We start from the raw sequence: 21,685 nt of genomic DNA on the forward strand, positions 1-21,685 counted from the left end.
TGGGCAACAGAATAGTCATTACTGACGCCTGGTAAGTAAGGTGTTGCAGTGTAAACTATGAGGATGCTGGTTCAGTCCTTCCCTCTGAATCATTTCTTGAGCAAGTTTTACTTGGGAAGTAAAATAGCCTTTAACTGTGGCTCAGTAAATAAGGTGCTGGACTGAGAAAGGTAATGGACTGAAAGTAATGAGAATGCTAGTTCAATCACCACCCTTAATTCTTTGCCCAAACTCAGGCAAATGTTATTTTGAGGACACAATTCTCTGCAGTATGGCCTGGACACTAAATTAATAAACAGTAAGCTATACAAATGAAGGTAACATCTTCACATTTGATTTGCTAAGTTAGCCTGACCAAGTTTTTTATGGTGGTAACACTGTGAACTGTGATGATACTAATTCAGTTCCTACTTTTATTCACTGGCTTCTCTTGATTAGGACAATAGAAAAGTATTTAGTGTGGTTTGCTAGTTTTGCTGATGAGCTGTAACCCATAAGGACACCATTCCATTGCTTACCTATGATTCATTGGCTCTCCATGAGTGTGATTTGAACAAATAAAAGGTCTTCACTGTGGCCTACTGGTTTGATGGTAAACTGTAAAGAATATGGATGTTGGTTTGATCTTCATCTCTGACTCAATCAGTAACTCTAAAGTAAATCACTTAACCTGGCAACACTCTTACTATAGAAATTTGGAAACAACTGTTAGATAGCACACCTGCTCCACACCTTGGCTCAGTATTTTCAGATGCAATAAAGAAATAATTTTTGCTTAATTGTGTCACCTTTTATTTGATTTTTGACATGCCGCCCCACACATACACAGAACGACACTTAAAAAAGACACAAACAATTCCCTTTTAAGTGGTCCATGTATAGATGCCTGAGCTTCTCCTCGCCATGAACAAATTTACTTTACATTGTAGTCACCAGACTGCTGTTCCTGGGGTCCTATATTTGGCAAAAGGCTGTCCACCTCCTGCAGCCCATGATAAGAGCTCAGTCCCTAAAAGCTAACATTTTCCCCCATTGCTACAGTCACTCCCTATGTGTACTTCCTGAGACTTCGCTCCTCAGCTTCTCTTAAACTTGCAGCTGCAGGAGGCCTGTTTGCCAAAAGCAATAATGGGTTCCTCTGAGAAATCACTAGCAGGATTTTGTAGCCTGGAATGTGCTCCATTATACCAACTTCATCGATGTTTTACTGACAGCAGCATGTACATCTATGGTGCAAGGAACTTCTAGAATAAATCAACTGAATGTGCTTTTTTCACATGTTTTGTCGAGACAGCTATCCTTCTTATTGCGAGAAAGCAGATCATAAAAGTATAGGCCTATCTTAGAGTTTCAACCCTGCTACTTAAAAATGGAAAGGAAAGCCCTAAAGAGACTTGTGTCTAATGATTTCAGCAAAGTGCTGTCCCCTAGCTGACATTCAGAAAGTGTAATGCACTTACCAGGGTTGAACTGTAGGAGCTTGTCCCTGCATTGCTTCCTTCAGCAGGGTTGGTGGGCAGAGTCTTCTCTCCAGGGGTTAGGTAATGGAAGTCTAGCTCAGTACATTCCACTGGCATGTGCTTGTCCCATTTGTCCCAGAGTGTAGCACAGAATATTTCCCTGGAAGTCACTGCTGGATGGGCGTAGATCAGTTCTGTTGGGCTTGAGCCATTGCTGCCAACAGAGTCTCTCATCAATGGCTGCGTCTCAGATAACCTGAGCATGTGCGAAGACCTGGGTTCTGAGCTTGATGACTCCTTGACAGAAGGAACCAATGACTGGATACAAGATGTGAAGCTGTGGTGCAGGTCTGAAAGAGAAACATGAATTTATCTATCCTGGTAAGAGTCAGACCCATCCTCTAGCATAATTCTAACTTGGTACTGTATCAATGATAGAGTGAGTCCTGACCCCATTCCCCCAACTAATACCAGGCGGCAGTGGCAGGATCAAAAGGAAAAAGTTTACAGGTTCAAGGTAGGCACTATCACTTTCAGCATTTGGTACCAGGAATTAATGTGAATTTTGATTACAGGATGATACTGACACAATGAAGAGCCACAAACATAGTTTCATATTAAGGGGGGCTCATGCTGGTGTTCTCACAAAGCAGAAAGCCCTATTGACCGACCACACAAACACAATGTCTAACTCAGTCTGCATTAAATGGATGTGTGTCGGCTCTTCAAAGGACAGAATGCTAAGAAATCAACAGGTCTAGATGGCGTCTCACCCTCCTGCTTAAAAATCTGCACTGATCAACTGTTCCCTGTCTTTACTTGGATTTTCAACAAATCATTAATGCTGAATGAAGTTCCCTTATGCTTCAAACAAGCCACAATTATACCAGTCTCCAGTAAATCCAGTATAATAGGACTGAATGACAGCAGGCTTGTTGTTCTGATATCTGTGGCCATGACGTCCTTTGAAAGACTGGTGTTATCTCACCTGAAGGACATCACAGCTCCTTTGTTGGACCCCCTTTGGTTTACTTATCAAGAGTGGACAATGTATTCAACATGGGTCTGCATTACATCCTGCAACATCTTGACAACCCAGGGACATATGCAAGGATTTCTGTTTTTCTGCCTTTAATACAATAATTCTGGACCTCCTCCACTCAAAACCCATCCAGCTTTCATTTCCCGCCACCACCTGTCAATAGATCACCAATTTCATGACCAACAGGAAACAGCTGGTGAAACAGGGGAAACTCAGATCTACCTGTCATAGATCAACATGACTACCCCCCCAGGGATAAGTGTTCTTCCCACTGCTCTTCTCCCTCTGCACTAATGTCTGCACCTCTAAGGACCCATCTACCAAACTTATCAAATAAGCGAACAAAACAACCATCATTGGGATCATCAGGAATGGTGATGAGTCTGCATACAGATGGGAGGTTGAGCAGATGGCCCTTTGGTGTAGTCACTCTCAAAACTGTGGAAATGACAGTGGACTTTAGGAGCGGTCCAACAATATTATCTCCCTTCTCCATACTTAATACTGCTATGACACTTGTGGAAACTTTCACATTTCTAAGATCCATAATCTCCTGGGACTTGAAAGGGGAGACCAATGTACAGTGCATCATAAATAAGGTACAACAGTGAATGTACTTCCTGTGACAGCTGAGGAAGTTCAACCTTCCACAGAAGCTGCTGATTCAGTTCTACACAGCACAGAGACTTATCAGCTCATCCATAACAGTGTGGTTTGGATCAGTGACTAAACATGACAAAAACAGTTTACAACAAATGTTCAGGTCTGCTGAGCATTGGTAAATAACATTAGTGACAGTCTTCCCAACTTAGAGGACCTGTACTATTCCAGAGTCATGAAACAGGGAGGGAAAATCATAACCGACTCCTCACATCCAGATTTTGATCTTCTTCCATTGGCCAAGTGTTGTAGATTAATATATGCCAATACAAGCAGAAATAAGAAGAGTTTCTTTTTTCCCCACAGGCCATCAAGCTCACAAATGGTTAGTTCAGCTTAATCAGGCTGAGCACCCTACCCCTCAGGCCTCCCGGGGTTTTGCAGTATTGTTTATGCATTGTTAATATTTGTTTTTCATTGTTTATTTCAGCATTTTTAACACTATTTACACTGTGCACCGTGTATGTATACAGTATTTGTATGTATGTGTATATATATATATATATATATATATATATATATATATATATATATATATATATATATATATATATATATATATATATATATATATATATATATATACTAGCCATGTGCGCCTAACTACGTTGCGCGTGTTAAAGTTGTCTATGAAGGGCTCCCTGTTTAAACGCGGCTGCCAGTCGTGAACTGGGCCCTTCGTCGCACAGCATTATGATTTTTTATAAGGGAAACAAAATTACAAAACAAAACCCTTGGACATTGATTCGATAGGAACGGCCTACTCGGAATCACTGTCCGAATAGTAATTATGTTGTGGTGGAGGAGCATTTCTGCTTCTCTCCGTTCACAGTCCATCTCGTTTTCATGATGCTGTCGTTTCCTCTCACGATCTCTTCTCAACCTTTCTCCAATCTCACAGGTTGCTTTGTGGCAATCCAAAGAGTAAAGAAGAACCAATGCTTCTTTCTTGAACTCCAAACGCCGACTGATAGAAAATCACAGAAGTGTGTCCGACTTATATACTCTGACTTTCGACTCCAAGAAGTGGGTGAACGTTCGATTTGGACGAAGTGCTGCCAACGACGGTCGATAGAAACACAAAAAACCACAGTCTCGACAATGAAGCAGGTGTCGATGCCAGATCTAAACACAAAGCACTGTGTTGACGCCAGATCTAAACACAAAGAGTGCTATCGACAGTGTTTGTAAACAAAAGTAACAACCAAGGTGTTGTGTATTCAGCCAGTACAGACAGCATGTAGTCTCCTTTAGTTCAATCCTCTTTAATCACCACACTCCAACCTCATCCAACGATCCTCCCCCTCACTTCCTCTCCTCCTCCATCACTACTGCCCTCTACTGAACACAGCAGGAACACCACACAAGGCAGTGAATTCGCGGACAAACAAAGATCAAGATCCAAATGAAGATTATATATAAAGATATATATATATGCATTCTCTGTCTTGTTTTCTTTAATCTCAGGTTTGTGAGTAACTGTTATGTGTATGTCGATTATGTAACTTATCCTTGGAGAGTCATCAAAACTGCAGTCAAATCCCTTGTTGTGTGCATACTTGGCCAAAAAACCAGATTCTAATTCTGATTCTGAAAAGATGCTTATACAACGGACCTGGATGCAAAGTGGTAACAGCCGCATGGGGGCAGCATAACCAGATCACAACTTCATGCTATTTAGAAAGTTTTCAAGTTCTCGAGGTATTCAAGAGACATCTACTTAAAAAATAATTCTAAAATGGAAAAAAGAATTTACCACAGATAAGAGAAGCATACATAGTGATTCTTCTTATCCACACCCTGTTTCTATCTTCCCCTACCATCATTCTCCTAGGACTTAGTTTTAGTCTGTAAACTTCTCGTTTGTTAGTCAATGATTGGCAGTAGTTCATCCCCATTTAACTGTGCTTCACTTTCACAAATGTAAAGTTGCAATATGTCAGGAAACTGCAGAAAAAACAGGCACTAAGAGTTTATCTGTCTCCTACCAGCAGATGGGTCAGCATCACTCTCGGGTCCCAGCGTGCCACTGTGGCTAAGTGATTCCTCTGGAACATTCCTGCCAGATTTTGAACCACTCTCTTCTGTATTTCTCTTGAAAGATACCTGAAATTCTACAGAAATCAAAATATATATATTAGTAAGGTAACATAATTAAAATTCAAAATGTAAATGCATAAAATATGCAGAGTATGTGTTTTTTATGTTGGACATATACATACTGTACATTAGAAGTAACAAACTCGAGAAGTAAAAGAGGGCTCTCAGCATGAGGAGTATAACTTGTAACTGTGACAGTGTAAGAGTGACCGTCGATTGTAATAGAGTCACTGACACAGGGAGTCATGACTATAACAATAAGAGCAGCACAATGTTCATAACAGAAGTAGAAACAGAGGGAGTTATTAATGTAACAGAGAGAGTGGCCTGTAGTCTGAGAATTGTAATAGAGACACCAAAGTGGGGAAGAGAAGATGTATTAGTTAAAGTGACACTGTGAGTTTTCATTTAAATAGAGACAGTAGCACAGGGATTCATTACTGTAACAGAAACGGCGGCCTGTGGCCCGTGGATTGTAACACAGACTGCAACATGACTATAATAGAGACCAACATGGGAGCCGTGACTGTAACAATAGCCGCAGTACATCGAGTCTGGATTGTAAAAGACACGGCAGAAAATGGAGAGTCATGTGGTTTGTGATAAAGACAGTGTATTGTAATAGGGACTGCAGCTTAAGGAGGGGGGCTGTAAGAATAACATGTTACAGTCAGTCTGATTATAATAGAGAGCAGAAGGAATGTAGACTGTGATTGCGACTGCAACACGGGGAGTGACGGATATATTAACAATAGCGGCACAACAAGTCTTAACTGAAAAAGGGACAACAGCATTGGACAACATTATCATATAAAGACAATACCCTGTAGATTGTGGATTGTACTAAAAACCCCAACATGGGAGGAAGAAGATGTATTAATAAGAGCTGCACAGTGAGCACTGATTTAAATAGAGGCAGCCGCACAGAAATGGTGGCATGTGACCAGTGGATTGTAAAAGAGATTTAAACAAAGAGATTTCAACATGAAGAGTTTGAGACCTAATAGAGAATTTGGTGACTGTAAGAGTTACAATAGACCAATGAGTCTGGATTGTAACAGAGATAGAGCAGCACAGGGAATCTGTATTGTGATAGACATTGCAACATGGGGGAATGATGGATGTAGTAGTAACAGAGGCAGAATGAGTCTTAATTTTAACAGCAGTTGTAGACAGCAGCATGGGAAAGCATTGTCATACAGAGAAACACTGACCTGAATTGTAATACAGACCCCAGCATGGGAAAAAGCAAATGTGTTAGTAAGATTGACACAGTGAGTGATGATTTAAATAAAGACAGCGGTACAGTCAGTCCTTATTGTAAAAGAAAGAATGGCATGCAACCAGTGGATTGTAATAGACGCTGCAACATTTAGAGTCATGGCTGTTACTGTAGCAGCGAGTCTAGACTGTAACAGGGACTGCAGCACAGGGATCTGAATTGTGATATAGACTACAACATAGGGAATGATGGATGTATTAATAACAGTGGCACAATGAATCTTAATTGTAATTGAGACAGCAGCATAGGAACACATTATCATACAGAGACAGCAACTTGGATTGTAATAGAGACTCCAGCAGAGGAAAAAGCAAATACATTAGTACGAGTGACACAGTGATTGGTGATTTAGAGAACGCAGCACAAGGAGTCCTTATTGTAACAGAAACAATGGCGTGTGACCAGTGGATTGTAATAGACATTGCAACATTTAGAGTCATGACTATAACTGTAACAGAGGTACAATGAGTCTAGACTGCAAGAGATAGCAGCCATGGCAATGTGGACTGTGATATAGACTGCCACATTGGGAGTAAAGGATGTATTAATAACAGTGGCACAAGAGACAGCAGCATGGGAAAACATAATCATAACAGAGACTGTGGAATGTGGACTGTGAGTTTTAATTAAGACTGCTGTCACATATGTGTGCCTGGAATCACCTTCCTGGCTCTGCTGAGGCAAGCGGTACCACTCTGTCGTTCCTATTTCACCCACAACTCCAAATAGCCACTCAGTGACCTGGCTGCACCACCCAGAGCTGGCCCCACTCTTTTTGGTCAGAGTTCCATAAAATCCGATGGTCCCCAGAGGATGACATTTGACTTTGGATCCAAAACCGAACTTGGAGCAAGCTCTAGTGAGTTCTGTGCCTCCCTAACCCAGGGAAACCTTTATATGTTGGGCTATTACGTCATCTTTTTTTGCACAGCTTTTGTTTATCTGGCTGGTGGCCCAACATTTGAAGCAGCTTGCGATATTCTGTCAACCGATCACACGTGCAACATGAGAAATGGCAGATGTATTAATACCAGTGGCACAATGAATCTGGATTGTAAAGGACATTAGCACAGGGAGTCATTATTGAAATAGAGACAGTGGATTGCAACAAAGGGAGAGTTGACTGTAACAATAAGAGCAGTACAATAAGTTCTGATTGTAACAGGGATAGCAGCAAAGGGACTCGTTACTGTAAAAGAAGTAGTAGCATGTGGACAGTAGACAGTAACAAAGGCTGCAACATGGGAATTGGTGGATGTATCAGCGAGAGCAACACAATGAGCTTTGATTGAAGTGGAAACATCAGCACAGGGAATCATTATTGTAACAGGAACGGTGGAATACAGACTGTGGATTGTAATACAGACTGTGTAACTTGTTGGGACTGTAATACAAACTTTGGTAAAGTGAACAGTGATTGTAACAGTAACAGCAGTTTAGTTAGCTTTGATTATATAGAGAGAGCAGCACAGGCAGTCATAATTGTGATAGAAAAAGTGTCATGTAAGCTGTGGATTGTAACAGATACTGCAACACGTGCAGAGAGGACTGTAAAACAAACTGCAGCACATTAAGTGGTGATTGGAGCAGTAATAGCAATTCAATTATCTCTGATTATGCTGGAGGGATCAGAACAGGCTGTCATAATTGTAATAAAAATGGTGTCACATACTCTGTGGATTGTAATAAGATTGTAAGATATTTAAATAATGGAGGCAGGGTCTTCAGTAAAAAAGAACATGCCTTAGATTCACTCCTCAAACAGACTTATACAAGTGCTTCTGTTTTTATGCTTATGCTTTTCTATTGTTTTTGCCTTACACTTTACTTTGTTGAAATGACTGAAGAATGTGTGCTGCTTTGCAACACCCTGTCTTTCTACAGTGGGGTGCATAACTGCTTTGACTTTCAAGATGAATTAAATGATGAAGTGCTTTCTTGGAGGGGGAGATTGGTGAAGGCTGCTTCAGTATTACTCAAGAAAAATGGGCTTGTCCAGATGCTAATTGAGTTGTTGCAATCTTGCCACTTGGAAGCAACTTCAGACATTGTGGGTGGGAATTTTGCTAATTACAAAAGAAGCAGTATTCTTTGTGGTACTCACGGGTGGGATAGATTTATTTGATGAGCCAGATATGACCACCTAGCTGTATGTTATGATTTTTTAGTTTGTAAGGATTCATTAAACACAGCTACAGTAAATCTATCTATCAATAAACATTAAAGACCACAACAGAGTATGTAATCATTAAAGCCTGTTGAACTGCTAAAAGAATGTGCCTGGAGAAAGCTGAGGAGGCTGGCTATTAATATAGACAAACACAGCAAAGTGTATCAGATTCGGCTACAAAAATGTGCCTGTCACGATCTGTTGGAGACAAATACAGTAAACCAAAAAAGCTAGTGAGAACAGGCTATAGGAATCTATCTGTCAAGTGTTGGTGTAGACAACTAGAGAAAGCCATCTGACAAGTCTACATGAATCATTCAAGAGAGATTTGTTGGACTACTGAGATTCCCAAAGGAAACCACCTATCAACTTTTGTTGTAGACATCTGCAGTATCCTATGTAAAAGTACAGCTAGAGAAAGCTACAGAAAACTAGTTTACAAAGTGTATTAATAAATAAGAAAGAAAAACCACCTGACAAGACTAGTTAGAGACAACTACAGGAATCTACTTGTCAAGACCTGATGTAGACAACTACAGCAAACTGTCAAACAAGTCTAGTTGGAGATCCCTGCAGAAATTCTATCATGAAGGCATGTTACCTACAACTACAGGAGACACTTCTAGTTAGAGACAACTGCATTGATACACCAGTCAACATTTTACTTAGGCATCCATGAAATACTAACAAGTCTAATTACAGTCAACTAAAGTAATGTACATACCGGTATTAAGACTTGCTATCAACAGCTACAGCAAATGGCCCATCAACGTTTGTCATAGACAACAATGGGAAACAGTCTGACAACCCTGGTTGTCGATAGCCAAAGGCCATGTCATATTAGGCTACATGACTTTTCAGGCAATTTTCAGTTGTACCCTTTATTTACATAATCTTAACGAGTTGGGGGCAGTTGGCAGTGTGCACCCGTGAAGGCCTGATGCATCATGTGATATGACCAATGACTCATTTCAACTAGTTCAAACGGGTTTGATTTTGTCTTTAGCCATATTGGCAGGCTTGTGTGCACATGAGCTGACATCCAATTAATGCTCATCCAGAAGTACAATGCATATAATTGCAGCAACGAGGAATAAGGAACATGGGTGTTTCGGACTTCACAAACAGAAAAGAAGCTTATTTTTCTGATATCCTGTGTTTTATGTACCATGTCAGAATTGAAAAAAGAAAAAAAGCTTCAAGATTGCAGCTGAACTCATTGTAGCTATAAACTCTTCATACAGCGTGGGCTCCATCAGGCAGCAAGCTATTGTCTGTCATAAAAAGGGGCAAGCACGACTGTGTTGAAAGTCAGCACATAATCACTAAATGTGACATGTCCAGAGATTTTCAGTTGCGAGCAGTGCCAATTGGCAAGGTTCACATTCCCCAAGACTAAAAGTCATGTAATGCGACATCAGCTTCAAAAAAATTTTTTAATAAGGCTTCCTGGAAATGACTACAAGAAACTACCTACAAAGCCAAGTTTGAGGCAGTTATAAAAATGTATATCTCAACATTTGCTTTAGAGAGCTACAGGAAAATGATGGCGTTATGCAACCAGTGAGAGCATCTTTCCACGAAATATGAAAGAATCTCTAGTAAAATTATTTGAGGGTAGCAGAAGTTGGAAAAACTAAACACAAGCTGTATTAGAGTTTGGGACAAATGATCAAGACAATTTTCATTTAAAGAGCAAAGCAAAACCAGAAATCATGGTCTAAAGCAGTGGTTCTCAGCTTTAATGGCCTTGGGACCCAGTTTTATCTATTCACGTCCATTGATGGCCCCACTTACAGAAATCAAGTGCTTTGGGGGGATGTTTTACTATGTGGCAAAGTGAACGATTTTAGAAATGAACAAAAAAATCGAAGAGCAGGAGGTGGGGGTCCCCCTTGGTGTTAAGAATGAGAACACAAATGGAAAACATAATCAAAGGAGCAGAAAATGAGCGCTATTAGAAATGAAAATAAATATTGCACAGTATTGTCAATCCATTCGGAGGCAGTTGAAATGTGAGGACTATACTATGAACAAGTCAATAACTGAAACAACTTTATTTTTCATAGCCCTCATTTGCTTGCAACCCAAAGACAATCACTCGCAGCCCAGTGGCAGCCACTCTCAACCAGTGATGGTGACCCACAGCATAAAAGTGGATTGTAACCCACAGTGGAGAAACTGGTCTAAAGTGCTTAGTCAGAAACATGAAACTCTAAACACAAGTATCTGTTTTAAATTATATTTGAAAAGACTTTCCTTCATTTTTTAACAAAAATACACACTATGGTTTACTGTAACCCTAGGCTTTTAAAAAGGAAGAATCTGATGCGTCATCATTTGGCGTAAGCTAAGCAAAATGTTGCAACAAGCATGCGTCCTTGGATACAAAACAAAACACACCATGACTTCATCAAGATGGCAGCAAAAAAGAGCACTAACAATAAAATAAAATAAATTTTCAAAGAAGTAAAACATGGAAAAATAACCCATCATACAACATTTAACTTGCCAAGGATCGTGACATTTAGTTTACTTTGAGAAAGCTACAAGGTGTGTTATAGACAACTACAAGGAAAAAGCCTAACACGTTAATTAACAGATGACAGCAAAATTTTATATATCCAACTTTTGGAAACTACTTGGCAAGTCTGATTATAGACAGATATAAGCTTCTAGAGCACTGGTTCCTAACCTCAGTCCTGGGGGTCCAATGTTTCTTACAATGTCTGTTTTTAATTGGACTCATAGCCTAATTAAGTTAGCTATTAGCTATTATTTTACAGCTTCTGGGTCAATGTAGAAAATACAAAACTAATTTTTGTCAGCCTTTATTAAAATGTACGAAGCAGTTATATGAGGATAATCTATCTATCTATCTATCTATCTATCTATCTATCTATCTATCTATCTATCTATCTATCTCTTTTTAACAATATTTTCATTATAATTTTATTTTTTTTATTATATTTTATTAATTTTATTGTAATCATTCCGTTCATATAGATCAATTTTTACAAAAAATAGGATTGAAAACGAATCAAACCCCACCCCTGAGAAGGAGAGCATGGCCAAAGGAGTAATACTTAAAGCTTGTAAACATACCTAAATTGTTGAGTTTAATAGAGCAATAAAGATAAATGGAGAAGGAAAAGAAATGCGGAAATAATTATTTCTTCTTATTCTAAAATATTATTGATCAGATCCTGCCAGGCTTTGCAAAAGTTCTCTATCTATCTATCTATCTATCTATCTATCTATCTATCTATCTATCTATCTATCTATCTATCTATCTATCTATCTATCTATTACTTTTTAACAATATTTTCATTATAATTTTCAATCTGCTTTTCCAGGTTTTCTGGTTATTTAATCTATTATTTACTAATTAGTGGGTCTGACGCAGAAGTAGTTTGTAGGCTTTCATTATTCAGAGTCGTTTGCCCGGGTGTTAGCTCTGCTTTTAATTGTCATTATTAGGATACAGTGAGGTGAGTAAATTACACAGAAAAATGGCAAAAAAGTAGGAAAACAACAAAAGAGAGCTCAGCATTTAAAGCTACAAGGAAAAACATAAATATTTCTATATATCTTATAAATGCAAAAATCATATCACTGCTTTTCTAAATGCTGATTAGGAGAAGAGAAAAAAGACCAGCTAATTAAATGAGATCAATCATTATCACTGATTATGAATCTGGTTGAAACAAAAACCTGCAGCCAACCTGCAGTGAGTCTCTAGGAGTTTGGGAGCCACAGATCTGAATGTCAAGACTTGTTACAGACATGTATAGGAAACCGTGTAGTAAGTCCAGTTAAAGACAAATGCAGGAATTTAGCCATCAGCTTTGTTATAGACAGCTGTCTGAAGCTTTCTGGCAATTCTAGTTTGAGACAGTTAATGCAATCTAGGCATCAAGACTTGATATAGATGAGAGAAGACTGACTAACAAGTCCAGTGAGAGAGACAGCTCCAGGAACTTAGTTGTTATGACTCGACCAACACTTTATAATAACTTTCATGTATAAGTCATTAGCAAACATTATACAGTGCTTAACACATTAATAGTTTATGTGCATTCCAATAGCTATACATATCATTAAATTATAAGGTCTTGCGTTTTAAATCATTTACAAATGATCTAACAAATGGTCAATTAACTATTTTTTACAATTCAGTAATACATTACTCATATTTTGAAATCATTCATTAATGTCTAGCTGATTAGTGACAAATGTGTTTAAAGACTAATTACACCTGCTTTATATATCATATTCAAGTTTTTTGTTCTCAAGCTGCATTTTCTGTAAAACTATTTCATAGTTCTACCTGTTTTGTAACACTGAAAGAATTATGTGGGCTTTTACACTTTATTTCTTTATAAATCATTTACTTGTTAGTTGTAGATCTTTTGGCAGAACCTAATCTAAAGATGAAGATCATTGTAAAGATTTGTAAAAGTTTGTTTAACAAAAGTTATGATAGAGTACTAATACATGTTATAGGTAATTACAGGACATGCCTAACAGAAGGCAGTTCTAGCTTTAGTTGTAAGGACATGGTAGAGACATTACAGAAAACTGCATGTCTAGTTAGGGCCAGCTAAAGGAATTGACCTCTCACTGCATTTTACAGACACTCTAATAAGTCTAGTTAGAGGTCACAACAGTAATGTACATACATTGGAGTGAATGCTTACTTGTGTACTCAATTGTTTTGTTTTAAATTTATAATTGATATAGACCACTTTGCAGAGATTTGTTTTTACTTTGATATTAAAGTGTGTTTTTCTTTTGACCAGTGTAAAAACAAAGGCAAATTAAATCCATGGTGATTCAGTGTTGTCTGCTGTCTACTGAGGAGGTGAGAAAGGCTCCTTGAAAATAATGACAGAGTCTGAGAAATAGGCTTTGGAGGAACGTGCTCTAGAATTGGAGTGCCAGTGAACAGGCATTCCCACACACAAATAGAGGAAAGGGGCTGAAGTATACATTGGGCAAAAGATAGCAAATTTTTAAAATTGTTCTATTACCCGCCTTCAACAGGTACAATGGCTAGTATAAAAACAAAAAGTGAAAATTTCCAAGGGGATCAATACTTTTTAACTACCCTGTAACAAGACTTGTTAAAGATAGCTAAATCAAACTATCTATCATGTTTAATTTAAGTGAACTATAGGACTCTAGTCATCAGGACATGTTATAGACAACCAAAGGAAAATTTCTAGTAAGTCTTGAGACTGCTACAGGAACCGGACAATTAGCTTGTCTTATAGAGAACTATGGGCGCAATCTAACAAGCCTAGAGACAACTTGTGCACATGTAGCATCAATTATCAAGCTACATGACAATAGTTGTCAAAATTGGTTAATGTCAATAACAGGAAACTAATTATAAAATCTGTTCAGAGATACAGGAAACTAGTTTTCCAGTTATCAAGACTTTTTAGAGCCCCTTTCCTTCCATAATGTCTTTCGATAATCTGTCTATATTAAAGGGCTGTCACTGTGATGAAGTCACAAAGGTCCTCCCCTGTATGTAGTAAGCAGTAAGCAGGGGCCTCATGCATAACGCTGTGCGAAGAATTCACACTAAAACATGGCGTATGGACAAAAACAGTAATGTGCTTTTCCCCCAAAAAATCCAGATGCATAAATCTGCGCGTATGCCAACTTCCACATTCTTCTACTACATAAAAGTAATGCACGTGCACGTGCACGCGCCTGCCGCCAATCCCCAACTCCTCCCAGAATTACACCTCTTTGATTATGTAAATCAATATAAATAGCCCTAAAGCTCAGCGTTCTGTGAAAAGTCAATGGCAAAAGAACGGGGGAAAAATAGAAGAATTTCAGTGAATACCAAGTGGATGCAAGGAAAAACTTACTATTTGTTGGTTTAAACAGTGGTATAAAGAACAAAAGGAAGTTGATTGAGTGACATAGAGTATCGGAGAAACTTGAAAGTTCAAGATTACAAAGTCACACAGTGCGCAAAATAAAAAATTATTTGTCAGATATCAAAGTCGCCGTGAAAAGGTGAGTTGTAGCCCATCGTCTGAGAGTCATATGGAAGCTTATTAGGGTACAGAGAAAAGAAAAAAAAATAGGCACACAGTGGGGAAAAGGCATGGAAATATAATCTCGAAATTTCCACTTTAATCACGTAGTTTATTTTGTCATTGAAGTAGAACATCATAAACTTCATCTTAAAATCGTTTAATTTACTACTTTCTCAAATACCATCGTAACTAAAGTAGCACGTTAAATGCTTTGTATTGTATGTGTTCTTCTATGTGCACTATGTGTGTGAATCACTACGTGCTTCTTAAACGAGCTTTCTCTTCCTCTGACAGGACACAGAATCCATTTCATTCATGATATTAAAGCTGTCTGAATAATTTAAATACTGAGATGTATACTTGTTATCATTTTCATGATTAAAGGAGTTTAAAGCATGTTATTAAACATGGGAAAATGGTGGCGCAGTGATAGTGATGAGCTGGCACCCTGTCCAGAGATTGTTCATGCCTCCCTCAAGATGCTTGCTGCGCCATGCGTGACCTTCAATGAAATAATTTATTGCAGCATTACTGTCTCTTTCAAACGTATTAAACCCCTGTCATTCCTTTTCTTTCTCCAAGTAACCAATCGCCACACAATCAGCTCTGTAATAGATGTCAAGCCATCTGTAAGCTTAGAATGCCGATTCTTCAAAACTTTTAAGGAACATTGAAATATCTTTGCAGTACATGTTTAATTATACTATCCATCTATCCTTCCAGTCTCGCGCCAGCCCCAGCAAAAATACAGCGCAAGGCACAAACAATCCCTGAATGGGGCGCCAGCTCGTCACTAGCGCTGCAACACCGTGTCCTCACATGTTTAATTATTAACAATATAGATTATTTAAATGATGTTAACATTTTATCTGTATAATGTAACTGCGGTAGGCTGGCGCCCTGCCTGGGGTTTGTTTCCTGCCTTGCGCCCTGTGTTGGCTGGGATTGGCTCCAGCAGACCTCCGTGACCCTGTAGTTAGGATATAGCAGGTTGGATAATGGATGGATGGATGAATGTATAATGTAATAAACATATTTTGCTGCATTTCATCTTAAAAATTATATTGTCATCATATGTAAATACACGCTTTATAAAGTGGCTCAGGTTGTGCAATATTATAACTGTATCGCAAGTTTACAGTGAGGTGATTCTACTTATAAGTTCAAACAGTTCTACAAGGAGCGCTTGATGGACTGATTGAGTGCATTTATAGTTCTTGGGATGAAACTGTTTTCTGAACCGCAAGGTCCGTACAGGAAAGGCTCTGAAGCGTTTGTTGTATGAGAGCAGTTCAATGCAATGTGCACATAGCTGAGGCAGCGTGTGCTTGATGCTGTATACCAATAATTCTCTTTCCGATCAGCTGCTGTAGAGGTGTGATTCCACACTCAGATACAATGGGATAAATACTTGACAGTAACAATGCTAAAGCAGCTATGGTATTTGGAATAGTTTGGCCATTTGGTGGACCATTATATTGTTACAGGTTAATTATAATCAGATGCCTTAAACTAATAAACAATATGCGGTTCATTTCAGTGTATTTAATAAAGCCACGTCAGGGATGTGGATCTAAAAAAGAAAGGGAAACCACACTGGAACAAAACGACTGCTTTGACGCTGGGTGCCGCCAGTTTGCAAAATTGAGCGGAGAACTTGCGTATGGCAGGGATTGAGCTGGTGTGAAAATGTGCATGGCTTTACACCAATTTTAGTTTTAATACAACGTGATGTGAGCGTGGAAATGAGCTTATGCAACATTTTTGTGCATACACATCATTTATACATAAGGCCCCAGGCCTTTACTGCAAAGTTCTCGTGGTTTGATTGCTTTGGATCTGGGAAGGTCCTGAACATAGCAAAATATTTTACAATGATAAAAATAAGGAAATTATTATGCATGAGGCTGTGCCCCTACATAATTGCCCCAGCTAATAAGCACAATTATATTAATTAGCACAGACTTGAAAACCTAGATAAAACAGCACTTTAATATATTTCTGTTGTTTTTTTTTTGTTTGTTTGTTTTTTTGGATAATCCACAAAGACAAGCCTCTTGCATACAACAGGAGAAAATGTACTTAGTTGAACTTTAACAAAACTTTTTTTTTCAAAACTATTCTCTGCTGTTAAAAAGTCACAGATTTTCTATGAAAACAACTTTGTCTGTCAATGAATAGTGTGTGGTGCTAACTTCAACTGCAGTCATGTCTTCAGTGGTGTAAGGTTTCAAGCCATAGAGCAACGTGAGGAGTACCTTTGTCACACTTCCTGAAACAGCTACATTTGCAGTAAAGAAACAACATCACCATCAATGCCACCACCGCTGAGATGAGAGCGCTGAACACAACTGCTGCCACCGCCATGTCCAGCTGAGGTGATGCTGTCTGCCCAGATGTCACCTTGTGAGCCCCTCCGCCACCTACAAAAGGGCAAAGTAGAGTGTTTAAAGTGAGGCGATTTTCTTTCAACGGCAGGTCTAAAGCAAACACAAAGACTATAAAATGTTAAAATAGCATTCAAAAATGGATTTCATGTGCTTTTGAAATTATTGTCAAGAAGGTCACAAATCTCAGTTTAGGCTAACTAAGTACAAAGCACAAAGAAGTTTTCATTAAACACTGAATTGTCTCAGGTTTTTCCTTTAAGTGTTCCCAGAACTGAATTTGTCCTTGTCTCTATTTATTATCTACCAGTACTGACACTTTTGAGGAATCTTTTTTTTTTATTTTTTAATTTGGAATTAAGCATGCTTGAGAATGTTATGTTTTAACTCTTTAAAACTTTGTAGACACTTTCTCCCACAGCTTTGATTTAATTCTAACACTGTTCACTCTACTGATCACTTATATTTCCATCTCCTAGAGTTGCACTGAATGGCATGGCAACTAATACTTCTGCCTTACAGCTCTAGATGACTTGGTTTAAAGCCTTGCCTTCTCAATGTCTTTTTGGTGTTGGCGCATTCCCTTCATGTTTCCATAGCTTTTTTGCAATATCCAAAGAAGTGCAGGTTAAAGTGACAGGAAACGCTGAATTAGCATGATGTGTGGGTGGAAGCGTGAGTGTGCTATGTGATAGACCTGTGCCTCATGCATTATTTGCATTCGGGAGTCCACTTGTCTAATTTTTCTCATTCCAGACCATATCTAGTCTGTTACTCCCATTCATTTATTATCTACTTATAGTGCTACTGCTCATCTGAAATTCCACTTTTTACCCATCATATATCCATTATTCCCATGCAGTATCTGCCATTCCTAATTTCACCCATCTAGTGTTTGCCCTTCCTCATTAAGTCCATCTAATATTCACCATTTCTTATTCTAACCATCTAATATCTGCAATTCCTTATGTTACTTGTCTAGTTTATCTTTCCTCCCTCCTTCCTTCGAGCACCTGCCATTCTTCATTCTACTCATTCAGTACCCACCGTTCCTCTTTCCATTCCTTCCAGTATTGGCTTTTTCTGATTGTTCATCTTATATGTTGTTCCTTACTATACCCGACTAAAACTACCAGGACTTACAAACATGATAAAGGCAGAAAACACTGAACACTGTGTTCCTTGGGTTTTCTCTTGTAAAGAATTAACTTTCACTTTTTTTAATTGGCACTGTCCCCTCTAACACTAACCCTGTTCAGTCTGAATCTTTCATGACTGATAGAACATATGCAATATTTATTTTTCCTAATTCCATCCCTCCCGCATATTGGCCCTTTTACACACAGTCTATTTTGACATTCCTGACTATCCAATCCTTATTGCCCTCTTGTAAAGTGTGCCATTCTGCAATCTACAAATTAAGTATTCCTCTTCCCTACTGCCATTGTTGACTCTCTGTTCATTATCTTATTTTTCCACCTCCATTCCTGTAATTCTTTCTAATGTTATTTTTACCCATCCAGCATCCCTATTCTAGTAAATGCTTCCTCTGTCATTCATGATGGTCTACTCCCAGCTCTACTCCTTAATTATCTGCAATTTCTAGGTTAATTCCTGACTTTGACAATCTGTTCTTGATTGCCCATCCTGTATGTTATGTTTGATTCTATCCATCCAGTCTACATTGCCTATTAAAAGTATTCACCCCTCAGAACTTTTCATATTTTATTGTTATACAGCATTGAATGACAGTGGGTTTAATATCACTTTTATAACATTGATCAACTCAAAAAGGAAGTTTAATGTCAAAATGAAAACAGATCCCTACAAAATGGTCTAAATTACTTAGATTTCTAAAACACAAAATAATTGATTAACCCCCTTCAAGTTAGAATTCAACAGATGTACCATTGATGGCCATGACAGTCTACAGTCTGTGTGCTCAGGTCTCTTATCAGCTTTGCACTTCAGGTCACTGCCGTGTTTCCCCTTCATCTTTGCAGAACTGCCCAAGCTCTGTCAGGTTGTACGAGCATCAGGAGTGAACAGCCATTATTAACTTCACCAACAAATTCTATATAAGATTGAGATCTGGGGCTTCATCTATTAAACTTGCTCACGCTTGGAAACGTGCACAAGCCATTTCTCATCCAGAAGTCTGTATTTATAAAACACAAACTCGGTGTGTAAATTGGCATAAAGTTACAAGTTTTGACCATTGACAAGTACTATGCAGATCTTTTTGGTATTGGCATTTTAGAGACTCCAGGTGACAGGACAATGAAGTGAACAGAAAATCTCATTTCACTACACATTTCAGTGATGCATCAGAAACATTCCAAACACTCCAATGTTCTAATGCTCACATTTTGTTGACATCTTCTCTCAATACAGCTGTCTTCAATGTTGGTAATAATACCTTACACATTCGCTTAATGTTAATTGCTTTTAGTGTGTAGCCTATCTACTATCTATTTTGTCTATAAAATGGGTGTATTGCTTGTAGTACAACATAACTGGCAATGGCAGTGTTAGCTGTTTAGGAAGATCTTGCCAATGACAGACTAAAGCAAGTTTTCAGAGACAGCAATGATTTTTTGGGAAATGATGATGACTAGGTTATACACCAATTCCTAGAGCTATCCCCTTGGAGTGATGTGCTGAATTGGAGCCTACATCACAGAGGCCATCACGCTGAAATCACACAATCTGACGGAAGCTTTTCAAAATGAACCAGCTAACATATCAGGTATCTCACAGCCATCCCTGTGTCATGTCTTGCCATCCCAGACACATCCAATATCCATGCCATCAGGGTGAGCAGGCCAAAATCAAAAGGCAATTTGCAGAGATTGCTAATTTTCCTAATGTAATCTGCAAAATTTACTGTACACATGTTGCAATGAAGGCACCATCACATAATGAAGTAGCCTTTATTAACAGAAAGCACTTTCAATCAATAAATATACAACTAATATGTAATACTCAAAAGTAATTGTTCAGCTCAACCCAGGATTTATTTATTTTATCAAATACTAGTATGGAAAGTAGACTTCAACGTCATGTGTATGTTGGTCATTTTCTTTGTAGGTAAACCTAGCTGACATGATTGTAATTAAGTTTAGTACATTACGGACAATTTGTGTAATTTTTTTTTCAGATGATATTGGGTACACCACATAAGACTAGATATAATGAAAGGCAGGATCAATGACAGAATGGACCATTAGTTCATTAAATGGTAGATGACAGTGTTTGGACTCGTCAGGAAGCACACTGCTGTACAGCCTCACAAAGGTTTGCCCTCAAACATGGACTGTCTTAGGACATCAACACAATGGCAATTCAAAGATGTTTTAATGTTGTATGTTGAATGTAAAGAGATTTGAATGTACTGCAATATTGACATTTATCTGGCAAAATGATTTTATTTCTTATGAAGTCAATAAGAATGCTCTTAATATCTCGCAGTTCTGCACATACAGTCTTGGTCAATTCCTGCTGTGTACTGGTAGTGCTCTAGGCATATTTCTATTTCTTTCTTCACCCAGCTACTCCCACTCTTGTTTTTTTTTTTTTATTTATTTGTGACATACACAGAGAGGCCAACAAAAATAAAACTGTTGTGATTCTCCATTTTAGTTAGTAATGCCTCGAGTGTACGTTCACGCAACTCTCATTTTCTGTCTTTTTAAATCTGTTCTAACATGGTTTGTAGTAAAGAAGTCACACAAGAAACAAGGCCAAATTTATAATATGATTAGATTATAAATATTCAAAAAAGGTGTCTTTATGCCATATATGGTTCTTGACAGATGTTGATGGAGTGTGGCTAAAAGCGTATGCACGCATGGATAGTTTTAAGTTGAACTTGGTGTGGTACGTAGTATACTTATGGCTGTAAAAATCACTTCAAGACATACCTACCTAATAAACAAACTAATTAAATGGGCAGGCTTAGGTATGGGATGCACTCCTGACCCCTGGAGGTAGTAGCTGTGGCGAGCGGCTGAGGGTAGTACCCAGCCGGGACGCCTGGAAGGACCAGAAGAGGGATTATGCCTTCTCCAGACCATGGGGGGGCAGCCGCCCTGGTTGGTATGGGGACAACGGGAACAGAGCATGGAAGCTCAACCCTATAGGGGCCCGTGGTCACCGCCAGGGGGCACCCGGATGCCTGAAGAGCCCTGGACGTCAGCACTTCCGCCACACCCGGAGGTGCTGGCAGAAGGATTACCAGGGACATCCAGAGTGCTTCCGGGTGCTCAGCCGGCACTTCCGCTACAACAGGAAGTGCCAGCGGAAGCTCATCGTGAGGCACCTGGAGCATGTCCGGGTGAAGATAAAAGAGGCCGCCTCCCTCCACTCGTCAGCTGGAGTCGGGTAGAAGTGGACGTAGCTCAGAGGAGTGGAGGCGGCGAAGGAAAGGCATTGTGACAGAGGACTGGACTAAGGGTGATTGGTGCTGGGCACTGGGTTCTGCAGTATTGTAAATAGTTAGAAATGTATAATAAACGTGTGT

General features: G+C 38.9%; 1 protein-coding gene across 1 annotated transcript in view; it reads right to left on the reverse strand.

Annotated features, from left to right (window-relative positions):
* The window catches only part of eda2r (ectodysplasin A2 receptor), a 62,826-nt gene that overhangs the window by 17,800 nt on the left and 23,341 nt on the right, over positions 1-21,685 (reverse strand). The window contains exons 5-7 of the mRNA XM_051934506.1: positions 17,035-17,199; positions 5,151-5,276; positions 1,461-1,810 (exon numbers count right to left, since the gene is read on the reverse strand). Coding sequence (XP_051790466.1) covers positions 1,461-1,810; positions 5,151-5,276; positions 17,035-17,199 — 641 coding nt within the window. The remainder of the gene's footprint in view (positions 1-1,460; positions 1,811-5,150; positions 5,277-17,034; positions 17,200-21,685) is intronic.

This window comes from Erpetoichthys calabaricus, chromosome 12, assembly GCF_900747795.2.
Source record: "Erpetoichthys calabaricus chromosome 12, fErpCal1.3, whole genome shotgun sequence".
In the NCBI taxonomy this organism is placed as follows: domain Eukaryota; kingdom Metazoa; phylum Chordata; class Cladistia; order Polypteriformes; family Polypteridae; genus Erpetoichthys; species Erpetoichthys calabaricus.